This window comes from Gavialis gangeticus, unplaced genomic scaffold (assembly GCF_001723915.1).
Source record: "Gavialis gangeticus isolate Ggan-Ray unplaced genomic scaffold, GavGan_comp1, whole genome shotgun sequence".
NCBI classification, from domain to species: Eukaryota; Metazoa; Chordata; order Crocodylia; family Gavialidae; genus Gavialis; species Gavialis gangeticus.
Genome location: NW_017729034.1, coordinates 43,341,813 through 43,354,233, shown reverse-complemented (window position 1 = coordinate 43,354,233; position 12,421 = coordinate 43,341,813). Strand labels below are relative to the sequence as shown.

Sequence of the window (12,421 nt, the reverse complement as noted above, 5' to 3'; positions counted from 1 at the left end):
CACCACCCTCTCCCAGAGCTAATCCACTCACCCCCACGCCTGGCAGGAGCCCCCGGTACACAGGCCCCCAAGCAGCTCCTGGACAGTCCTGAAGGGGCACAGGACCACTCAGAACCAGGGGGAAGTGCAGCCTACCAGGCCAGGCTGTCACTGGGACTACATCTCAGAATAGAGCCCAGCAGCCTGAGCTCTCCACCTGCCAGATGGAGAGCCCAGGGGGAGATTTTCTACTCCTGTTGTCCTACTCCTGGCCTGGCCAGGGTCCCACTGCAAGGGAGCAGCACAGCCTTGGCAAGGATAGGCAGCCCCAGGCTCAGTCCTGCTGCTTGATATGAGCCCCAGGCATGGCCAAGGGTCACAGGGCCAGGGTCCCTGAAGGTTCTCCTTGTCCACCCAAGGCACATGCTAAGAGCCTTTCAGTACACCTTTAGGCAGCTAAAGGCACACTGCACCATCATGTAGCACCTGCTCAGGCAGTAGTTGAAGTGGTCTTTTCTGCGATCCAGCTGCCCCCATAGGGCTTCATCAGCCAGGGCAGGAGAGCACAAGCTGGATCCCTGATGATGACAGGAGGGACAACAATGGGGACTCCAGGAGCATAATGCCCATTCTCCATCATCTTGGGGAATAAAGAGTTGCAGAAGACATGGGCATCATGGGTGCTGCCTCCCCACCTAGCAAAGATGTGGGTGAAGTGGCCATGGTGGTCAACAACACTCTGCAGGACAACACAGAAGTAGCCCTTGCAGTCAATGAATACCTGGGTGCCCTTGGTGAGCAGAGGATGGAGATTTGGGTGCCTTCCACAGCCCCCCCCACAGTTTGGGAAGCCCATGAGGTGGAATCCAGTGACCATGTCCTGTAGGTTGATGAGGTGGATGAAGCAGTTGGCCAAGACATTCTGGATGACCAGTCACACCTCCCAGAAGGCCTTTCTGGCCATGGACTTGCCAATACCAAACTGGTTTGTGACATAGTGGAGCCTGCTATGGGGATCACCTTCATGATAGCAATTGCCACCAACTTCTCTGAAGTGACCGGTGCCCATATGCTGACATCCTGGCAAATGATGTGGGGGGCAGTTGGGTAACAATGTCTGTGAAGGTGGCCCTGCACATGTAGAAGTTCTGGACTCACTGTTCATTGTCCCAGCTGTCCAGGATAATCTGATCCTTCCAGTTGCTGCTAGTGGTGTGGGCCCAGAACCGGTGTTTGATGGTTTAGAAGTGGTGCAAGAATACCCTGGCATCCATGGAGTCCTTGGTGGCCTCATCCTCATTGGCCATGTGAAAGTCAGTGGCCCAGCCCAGGACTCTTGGCAGGAATGGGATGCAGTGGGCAGGCATGCATGGGATGTCCAGCTGCTAACTCAAGAGCACGAAGACACATCCCACAGTGACCAGATCATGTACAGGTAGGCACATGTCCTACACCCTCTGGCAAAAGTCACACAGAGTGACAAGCAGGACATACTGCAGGTTCTGGGTCTCCTTGCTTGAATACAGACAGCAGGATGCCCTGGCAGGGTGCAGGCAAGCTAGGACAAGGAGGCACACGCAATTCATGAGACAAGATGCTTTTCTGGAAGCCTTGGGCTTGGCGTGGCGAAGGTCCATTGTGACATGCCAAAGGGTTAGGGGCATGCTTGCTCATGCCTGGCAGCAAGTCAGGGGTGACCAAGTTGCTTGATTGTGCTCAGCAGTCTCCATAGCCTGGGAATCTTGTAGGGCATGCTGGGAGGCATGCAAGGACACGCTCAGCCTTCAGGCCTCAGCCAATGCAGGAAGCCCACATGGCCCCTCAGCCCCTCCCCTGGGTGAACATGTACATTGTTTGCTACCAATCTAAACTAGGCTGTTTACAGAAAACCACATAACTTAGATTGATTCCTCCTTGGGCTTTTTTAAAAGTCTGTATGTGGCCATATAATCAAAATCAAAATTCTACCCAAACACGTTTTTATTCATTGCAAATCCCCAGTTAGTGTCATGTTGATGCAGGTATTTTTCTGCAAAATTAAGTAGCACAGTTCTCAAGACATATGAGCACAGAGTAAATAAAGACATTACTACATTAGAATTTTGCCATATTCATGTGGCCAGCAGACTGGCATTCCCAAAAAAGAAACATTTGGAAGCCAGAACTGTCATAAAATAGGGGACCCTGCACTGAGGCAACAGTAGTCTGCATGGTCATCATAACTGCCACAGCACCTTTGCAAGGAGGGGTATACTCACTCCCCCCACCCCTGCCACACACACACACAGCCCAGGGCATCAAAATGTTAAGTTAGGCCTCTGGATGGACTAAGCTATATAATGAGCATGATTATTCAATACAGGTTCCCTTTTCATAAGCGATGCAACTAATAAACTTTCAAACAATAAGCTAGTAAATGCATAAATTTAGCCAGAAAACTTCAAGAAACTTAACATGAGAAGGTTTCAGCTGAATTATATTATTCTTAAACCTCAGGGAAGTATTTAGCAAGCAGACAGATATGAAGTAATTCTATACGAAACGTTACATACACTATTAAGTGATTACATGGCAGAGCTTCATTAAACATTTCGTATGAGCTCCTATGTTATTTCCAAAGGCAGAATTCATGGCAAAGTTAGAGCAGAATTAGCTAATATGTACAGTTAAAGGGTAATAGTTAGTTCACACTTGCCCTATTCGACACTAAAAGCACCTCCTTTTGGTTAAAGATAAACCTGGGCTTCCAAAGTAGATAAACCTGAACTGCAATACAGCACTCAGATAGGGCTGTCTACATAAGGAGCTGGTGCAGAATAGCTATTTAGGGGGCCATCTCCATATAGATAAGCCCTAAAATGTGGCAGACATTACCCATTGGGTGTGTCTACCAGTTCAATTAGCGCACATAAATAAACTTAAGCTGTGGAGTTTTTTTGCTTCCAGACACACCATTTGAATGTGTGCCCGGGAGCAATTAACTCTGGAGCAATCAGCTCCAGATTTTATTCACATGCAGTATGTGGAGCTCGGTTGGAGCAGCTCCAGCAGGCAGCGGGTTCCAGAGGTCAGCCTGCCAGCGCAGGGCTGATCTGACTCAGCGTACCGTGCTGCTGTGGGGTTAGCTGGGGCACACGGGTGCTTCAGCATTAGGCTAGCTGGCAGGCACCCCCCACTGAAGCAACCTCATGCCCCAGCCAGCTGGGTCAGTATCTACATGTGTGCTGCTGCACACAGAAAAGAACTTATGCAGTTGGGTAGTACTTACATTTAAAAGTACTACCCAGCTGAGGAGTTTAATTATTAGTTTCATGCGCCCTAATAGGAGTGCACATGTGGCTGCTGAGATGTTTACTGCACATTTAAGTAGTCAACTGCACAATACACTTCTCATGTAGACCCACCTGTTGTGTCCTAACTAGCAAATTACTAGTGTTATGACTCTTCCAGACCCTGCTTCCACATTCTCGCTTGCTGGAGCAGCCAAGCCGAATTTCATGCTCCTGGTACCTTATTAAATGGTTCTTATGTTTCTGTGACAATACAGGTTTTGTGCATAATCTGTAAGCACTAGCATCCATCTCTCATACAAAAGGGGTGTTGAAACCCAGATAGTCTGAAGCAGGTGCAGTGAGATGGACCCTTTTAGCTTTGAAATAGCACTCTGACTGCTACAGTGCTTTGTCTGTCACCCAACTTCCATAATATTGGCAAACCCATAATAAAAATGGCATAAGGAAAGGGACTTTTAAAACTCTTTACCTTTGTCAGTGACTGGGGAGTTAGCCAGTTCAGCACAAAGTCAGTGTTCTTTCTTTCAGGGAAAATTCACTCTTTTCTTTTACATATCTGACCATGGAAACATGGCATGATTCTTACTGCTTTAGAGACGGGACAGTTTGTTTGCTATGAACTTATTGCATGCAAACCAAGTATGGACCCCCCATATTAAAAAAAAAAAAAAGAATTTCCAAAGATGAATTTACAAGACAACTTTCCTCCTAGCATTTGTTACAGAATTATTAGCCATAATGAAATCTAAACTGTTCATTTCTCTCCACTATCCAGACTTCCTGCTCAGATTCAAGAGGTGCCATTTTCAAAACGAATTTTCCCCATTTTTGGCCAGGCACACATTCCCCAGTCGCTGACTCATTTTGAGGGCAATTAGACAGCTGCCATTTCATTATGTTATTAAGTCTGCCCTAACCACTGTTATGCTTGAGCCAGTGCCCACTAGGCTTTTGAATTACATGGCTCCTACCATACATTCAGTAGCCAACCCCTCTTATCCTGTTGCTTAACAATAAAACAAATTGTATAGCTTAATCTTTGCTCTTTCTGTTTGGGGACCATTTCCTGTCTTGGGCTGCATTAGAGAATTTTACTAGGCACTTGAGCTGCTCTTTATTTATTTGCCTGAATTTTATAATAATCCTCTTGTGTGTGGACAATTTTCCCACAGTACCAGCTTAATATTTACATTGTTGCCTTGTTTTATAAACCAAATTTAACAATTTTTCCAGTAGTTCAAAAATGTTATGAGAGAGATTTGAATCCACTTCTCCACCATTTGTATTAGGTACAGGTCTGTAATTACATGCAGTCAAGCTTCTGTTATCTTCCCAAGCAGTTTATTTCTTTTCTAGTGTCTGCTGCAAGGAAAAAATCAAATACCGCAGCCTCTCGGAGTAACTTTGGTTCAGATTCACTGATCTTTAACCAGGAGTCCAAGTCGAGTTCAGCATCCGTAAAGTAGTCCTTTGCTAATTTATCCTGGCAGTCCACGATATTCTAGGAAAACAAGTTTCTTTGGGCTTTCTGTCATTTCAGGTAGGGGCTTTTTTTTTCTTCTCACTTTTACTTGTGCTCTTGGCTAGCTCCGTGTCTGGCTTCAAACCACAAAGACCTGTACCAAATTTGAATAATACACTCTCTTTTCCAGCTTAATAAGCACAGAGCTGAATCATTTAAGCAGGCTGTGAGAAATCCCTCTCTGTGTTCATTTCCCAACCATTCATTTTGGCTATGACATTTGGATAAGCCAGATGTGCTTATCTGGGATTTTTTTTCCCTGTGTAATATATTTTTGCAGTATTTGAGCTGGGTCAAGCAGACGTCTCTCTCTCTTCTAAGCCTCTGGTGGCTAGAAATGGGGTAGAAAAATGTAAAATATGTAGTCTTTCTCAAGTTCTTTGGCTGACCCAATTCCCCAGCTATGTAGCCAGCTCTACAGTGGTCTGCAACCCTCTCAATTCCTTTCAAGATAATTGATTAGTTTCTTAAATATAGGTTCTGAATGTTGTGGATAGGTTTACAGATGTGTCTGGACATTTTGTTGGAGCTGCTTCAACAATGGTTTTTATTTCTGACTTCATTCCTCTGCTCTTTCTAGAAAACTTCCAGGTGTGTTTTATTATTATTATTATTCCATATGAGAAGTCTCCACCTCTTGATCTTAAAGCCTCTTGGGCAGCATTTCCATTATGTGCCCCAGCTTGGTTCAAAAGACATAACAAATCACAATATGTCTCCTTAGAAAATGTATTCTGCCATTGTCACTAGTGTTGCCCTTTTGGCGAAAGCACTTATCCAGTATTCAGGGACTTGCAGGGCTATTTTCATGAGGGAAGAAATCAATTATACAAATTAGATATACTTTTTCGTGAAATAATTGTTTATTTTCAAGAGGCTAGAAAAGTCTTTTTCCACAGTAAAAACAAACCACCGCAGGCAGTTTTCTTAATCAGAATCTCCCTAGTCTGCTTCCAGCAAGCCCTGTGCCCAAGAAGCTCAGTTTCTCTCTCTCTTGGGCTCATACTCACAGCTGTTTCTAGAAACTCTCCCTGGCTTTGTGCCCCTACCATGTAACAAGTTGCAAAAACAATATCCAGTCTCTGAGTTTTCAGTCAGGGGAACCCCTCCATCCATATAGCTTAGCTCTGACCTGCCATGCATCAATTATTTATAGGGCTTTATTATAAAGGAAAAAAAGATGTAATTTCTCTTGTAGGAGTGTCTGAAAGAATGCTTCATACCCTTGACTTGAACTTGGTGTGTGATGATTATCTCTGAATCAAAGATTCACCTTATAGCAGCTGGTAGCACCTTTCAGCATAACAAAAGGATAGAAGCTTTTAAGTCATCTGTTTTCAGTTGTTAATGTGATGTTCTTCTCTTTGCATATGGTTGGAGCCTTTCTGCAGACACCTGGGGTACTGGAGATCTTGTAATTTGGTCATGAAATGTTCTGTGCATGCCTTCTCCTATGAGGAGATTCTCACTGGATATTGATACTAGTTGAAGTCCACTCAGTCTCATGATGAGAGCTAATGCATAAAAGATGAGAATTTGTTCTTGGCATTCATAAGTTATAAACTCACAGACTTTTAGGAGGGAAAAAAGAATTTGACTATTCTAATCTATCGTCATTCCTTTCCTGCTGGTATCATGAAGTTCAAGGTGGTGATATTCTAATTTTAGTACATGTTAAATCAGAAGAAATCATTTCATAAATAAGTAGGAGGGGGAGAGGGGTTCTCTTTGTAGAGTCGCATCACTGACTCTCATCTTCCTGGAGACACCTGGCATTGCGCAAGCCCTTTAGTGCTGCCTCTTTCAGTTTAGGATTGCTGAGAATCAGGATAACAGAATGCACCAAGGGATATCCAGCTAGTATCATAATACAGAACCATAAAAGGTAGGGGCTGCTGGCAGCGAACTTCTTTGACAATGTAACTACCTGTGCCACCATATAGAAAATGTACAGGACAATGAAAGAGAGGAGAGCTTTAATTGCTCTGATATGAGCCTCTGCACTGGTGTCCCTGGAAGTGCTCATGTTTTCTCCCATTCTTTTTGTATGTCTCAACAGAGAAGTGACTAGCAACAGAGATGGAACAAAAAATAAAACAAAAGGAGAGTAATGTCCAAACATGGTCAAAATTAAGAAACTAGGAGATGTGTTAGTCTCATATATACATGCCACTGTGATGTTTCTGGACAAATTATTAATTGAATTGTTTAAGTAATCTATATGTATAGCATTGACTGTAGGGAGAGAGGTGGCCAAGGAGACCAGCAAGGAGCCCAGAATAAGCCATGGAAGTAGCCCTGACAATCTCAGCTTCAGCCAAAGGAAAAGGTGTTGGTTGAAGCTGGTGATCTTCACGCAGTAGAAGACAGCGAGCCAAGTGGCAAACCAGAGACTGAGAGTGCTCAGATACATCCAGATAAAATAGAAAGCTCTCCACGTATTGCACTGTTCATTATTCATCTTAGGAATTATAAAGAAAATATTATTAACCAATAGTGTACACAGTAGGAAAAATCTGGAGGTCCCCAGGCTAATCAGGACTAAGGCACACGAATCTAGTTTTTTACTTTTAATCCATGCAATGCAATTCAAACCTACTATCAATCCATTTGCTACAATACCCACAACAAACTCAATTACTAAGCCTAACAAAGTGACAACACTAAGAGGAGTCATGTTTATGCCTGTGGTCTCAGATTCCTACCCAGCCTGTGAAGATCCAAGAGAAATTGCCCAAGAAGAAGATGTCTCTCTGAACTGCCAGGCTTCTGGTATCTGCTTGGCTTATACCATGTTCTTCTGCCTTTGTATTGTAGCTGACAGTGAGCGTGGTGATATTTTCAGCTGTTGAATCTGAAGACCCAAGCACATTTGCAGGATTGCAAATCTCAGAAAGATTCTATTACAGTTATGATGATCTTGTTTATTTCCATACGTTGTATTTCCATATTTTTTCCATGCTACTGTGTAGTTAAGAGTATTACAGAGATCTTCCATTGGATACTGTATTTCCTTATTTTTTAAATGTATTTTAATAATTTTTTTCTTCATTTCCACACTGGATGACTACTGCTTATTGCACCAAGGGAGTCTTGTGTATCATTTATAGGCTGTAGCTCTTGTACAGTATGACAGCAATATTGTTGAGGCCTTTGGCCAGGAAAATAAGGTTTCTTTCCTCCCTCTGACATTTGTATTAGTATGCTTTTTTTTTCAGGCTTCCTAACAAGACCTGTATAACATTTACAGCTTTAAATCATAGAGAAAATTTACTTTATTAGTGTAGGCAGAGATAACAGTGATAACTGTAGTAAACATTGCTTAAGAATAATAGCTACTGGTTGTTTTTCACTATGAGCTGCTGTTTCTCTTTGCCTAGAGCTTTGGAAAAATTGGGGCAAAAATTCCATGTTTGTTGTTTTCCTCATGGTTAAAATAAAGTTTTGATATGAATGGTTCAGCCATTTCTGAGAGGGAAGCTAGTGAAAAATAGATAGTTTTGCCAATGTAATAAACATCTTTCAACCATTTCACAGAGGAAGTCAAATGCCACTATCATGGCAGACAGCTGTAGTTGAGGTACAAGTTCTGTAGGGCTTGGATAATTAGGTTCTGGCAGCTGGCAGAGAAAAATTTTGATCTTGGACATGTTGGCAAGATTTATATAGAAAATAGTGAGAATAGGAAATAGCAAGAACATAATTTTGGCTTGGTTAAATATTATTTGACAGCTGAATATCCCCTTAGAGATGTCAGAAAGATAGGCCAAGATAAGACTTCACAGGAGATGGGAAGTAGCTATTATTCTTTTATCTGCGAGAGAGGATAAACTGCCTTGTTGGAACAAGCAGTACCAGGTTACAAGAAGAAAAAGCTCTAACACTGATGCTCAATGTTTTGTTTTTCCCTCGTGTGTTTTTGAGATACGAAACACAAGCCCTTTGGTGTCTCATGATTACAGTGAAGCTACCACTATGGGACTCCATTTTCTGTTCTGCCTGTTGTCCAAGTACATTTTGGGGCTCAACTAAGAAATGCCTAACTGAGGAAGAGGTGTAGAGGCCTCCAACATGTTGGATCTGAGACCTTTCTAATCTTGATCAGCTTCCTTCCTATCTGCACATTTTAAAAAAGAATGACACTTCCTCCTGTTGTCCTCACCTGATGAGATCTAGCTTTGAAGAATTTGTCTGGCTAGAGAAGACGCATTTATTTTGGTATCACCCATGATATGTTCTACATTACCTCCATCTCATGCTAAGGAGTTTTGCTGTGAAACATGGCATACCACTCTGCATGCCACCCTAAAATAAATCTAATAGCCCTTACCTTAGACTTGTGCTAGGCATGTGCCATGACATTTACTGTCTGTGGAGTGCCTGGTGGTATACTGTGCTTCGCTTTGACATTCCCTAGTAAAGTCTGGGTACAAGGTTAGTGTGTACCCACCTTGGACATACAGCATATACCTGCCAAGAAAAATCAAAGAATGATTCTTCATTGGGTCATGAATGAGGTCAGAGCTGGAGGATTATTTTAATAAATATTTGCATTTCACACCTAATGCTATATCTCAGGTTTCTTTTCAAGCACTAACTTCATAACAACACTACAGAAAATTCAAACCCTTTCTTCTTTATTCAAATGTGTGGCACAGCGAACACTTTCCTTACAATATCCAGCTTTGCCTTTCTTTATGATGGTAATAGAAAAAATTTCCTAATGACAACATTAATAATAATAGAGGTTAAAAATGAAAATTTTTTTACTCATGTATGAAGCTATGACTACTTAAGCAGTTTTTTCCCTGAATTATAAGACAAAAACATAGTCAAAAGAGAGAAGAAAATGAAAAGGAGGAAGGTTTTCAGGTTCTGATATGATGTGGATGAGTACTTGTAAAATTATGTTAGATATAAGCTGGCACTCTGTTAGCTGACCAGAGTCTAGTTTGTTCTCAGGTAGTCAGGTCAGCCTGAAAATGGAGGCAAAGTCAGTTTGTGGAGAAAAGTTATTTTCTGTCTTGTCACTCCAAGATCAGTCAGGCCAACATTAGTGCTGTAGAAGAGAAGATGGGGTGGCTTAAGTACATTGAAAAAACTTGAGAGATACCTCAGTGTGGGGTTTCATTTCGGCTGTGCCTTGCAGTGAAGAAATAAGAAAGGCAAAAGAGAAACAAACAAACAATTCAGCAAAAAGTTCAGTGGGTTCCTCTTCATTCATGGTCATCACCCACCATAGCAATCATGAAACAGTCCAAAATCTTTTCAGGCAAAACTCGGAACTCTCTGACTTATTTGGAAAAGGTTTGTTCTGTAACAGCTGTGTGCTCAGGCTGAGCATCAATCAACAGAAACCTTCACTCCCAAACATATTTCAAACAAGGTCTCCTCATACAGAAGCCGCTCCCAGCCTCTCAGGATGACCTCAGCCAAAGGGAATGAAAGATTTCCCATAATTCAGAGAAGGTGATCTTTTGGCCATTACAGTTTCTCCACTAAAAGGAGACTCTGTCTGCAGGTAGAGTCCACTGTCCTAACAGACACCCAGCTGCAGTCAAAAGGATGCAAATCAGAGCAGGATCTCATGACCGACACCCCATCTCACATATACATGTCTACTTCACTCCAGCTGGATTTCTGTTTACAGTAAGTGACAGCAAACAAATTACTGCTCATTAAGTATGTGCATGGCAGAAGTCCCAGGGTCTATCCTGTGGCTACATGAACCTCAACAGCTGCAAGAATTATGTCTATACAGCCTGGATGATGCACAGGGCCTCTTTGTTGAGCAAAATAGCTTGATAGAACAAGAATATATAATGAAAAGCTTGATCGATATCTCAAAGCAAGATAGCACCAGTGGGGGAATTTGGTTGGACTGGCAGAGGGACACCAGTTCCAAGGTAGGACAGGATGATAAGCAACTGTGCCCCTTCTTGTACCTCAAAGTATATGCTCAGGTACCTCTTGTAGCTGGGGAAAGACTTCTTTGCCTCCTTTTGGCCCAAGAGCTGAGGAAGGTGATTGGTTCTCAACTTGCCTTTTCAAATGCTCATCGGAATGGCTTCCAAATGTTGAGTGCAGTCCCCTGTATTCATATTTGCACAAAAAGGGGAACCTTTCCCCCAAAGATCCCTAAAAGACATCCACTCCAGTCTCTAGCACACCGACCCACATGCCTTGTCCAAAAAATACCTCCTGAAAACAAAATCCAATTCAACCTACATTGTGTCATAGGCAAAAAATAGGGGAAAGAAGGGTACCTCCAACATCTTGTCACCGAAATGGCACAGAAACTCTTAGGTTAATATGCGCTCAGAAAGTCTTTCTAGGCAGCCTGGAGCCATCTTGCCATTATTGCTTCAGAAAAAAATTCTGCTTAGGGCACTGTAACCATGCCTGGGAAAGGCCATGGATGACTCCTCATGGCTGGAGCAGCTCAGGCCAAGTCTGACTACCAAAAGCCCCTGGAGAAGGAAAAGCAACCAGTACTGAACAGAGACTAACTGCACACTGTGGATAACAGCACCAGCTGGAGCAGAGCCAAGGGTCACTTCAAAAGCCACCTCCAAGCCATAGTGTGTCCCACTCAAGACTTCCTGATCATAAGCAACTGGTAGGGGGCACAAAGGGGTGCCTCCCCAATGGGGCCGGTGCCCCCTGATGGCCGACACTGATGCTGTCAGTAGGGCTGATGCCCCCCCTGACAAAGCCACCGCTGCCAGTGGCTTCTGCAGGTGCCCCCCCAGATTCAGGAGGCACAAGTCACTTATGTTCCTGATAGCACTGAGTCACAGCATGTATGGTAAGCCAGGACTCCTTCTTGGAGAATGACTGCAGACTGGTGGCCTTCCCACCCAGCATGAAATGGTATCTCAGCTGTCAGAAAAGCCTGAATTCTCCCCAGTGTAAGGAGTAGAGGAGAAAGCAGAAAAATGGAGTGGAGATGACCATGCACAAAAACAGAGAAACCAAAAGCAGAATGGGATTTGGAATCCCTTGGGGACCTCTTCCCCACTAGAGAATGATCAGCTTCTTAGGGCTTGATTTTCTCAATGCTTGGAGAAGCTAATGAGCTCTACACTGAGGAAGAATGGTGGAAAGGAAGAGAGGGCACTCCCAAGATACATGGCTGAAGGCAAATCCTGAGTTCCTCCTTTAGGGCCATGGGGACTCAAAACAGAGAGGCAGGATGGGGGAAGGTGACAGTCAAAAAGTGTTTAGGTCAGAGCCTCCTTCCATAATATTTGGGCACCCAAGCCAGGAGCCCTAGGCAGCAGATGTGGGCTTTCCCAGCATCCCTTTGCAAGAAAGGGCTCAGCAACAGGCTGATAGGCATGAAGGTGGATACAGTTGCAGAGGTGACTCTCCATATCTGGGACCAGGACAGAAGATCTGAAAGAAATTGGCTGCATTGCTTGAATATTGACACTGACAGGTGGGAGTGCCCACCTAATGGCTTTTTTTTATCCTCACTAGCTGTTGGGGTGAGGACACAGTATAAACACAGGAACTTGAAAGAGAGTCTCCCAACCTGCCCCTGAATTGGGAAAAGAGGGGAATAAATGCATTTTTTAAACAAAAACAGAGTCATTTTCAAGTTATTTCTGCCCAGAAACCATGA

General features: G+C 43.4%; 1 protein-coding gene and 1 long non-coding RNA gene across 2 annotated transcripts in view; one reads left to right on the top strand and one right to left on the bottom strand.

The window, feature by feature from the left end:
• Positions 1-6,535: 6,535 nt before the first annotated feature.
• On the bottom strand, positions 6,536-7,471 carry LOC109304237 (taste receptor type 2 member 7-like). Its single transcript, XM_019526718.1, has one exon. The coding sequence runs from the start codon at positions 7,469-7,471 to the stop codon at positions 6,536-6,538; it is 936 nt and encodes a 311-aa protein (XP_019382263.1).
• A 4,540-nt stretch (positions 7,472-12,011) lies between these two features.
• LOC109304347 overlaps positions 12,012-12,421 on the top strand; it is a 6,193-nt gene continuing 5,783 nt past the window's right edge. Inside the window, exon 1 of the long non-coding RNA XR_002099368.1 lies at positions 12,012-12,021. This is a non-coding gene — a long non-coding RNA (uncharacterized LOC109304347). The remainder of the gene's footprint in view (positions 12,022-12,421) is intronic.

Coding starts and splice junctions, on each gene's coding strand:
- LOC109304237 (XM_019526718.1), bottom strand. CDS start 7,471: ATGACTCCTCTTAGTGTTGTCACTTTGTTAGGCTTAGTAATTGAGTTT.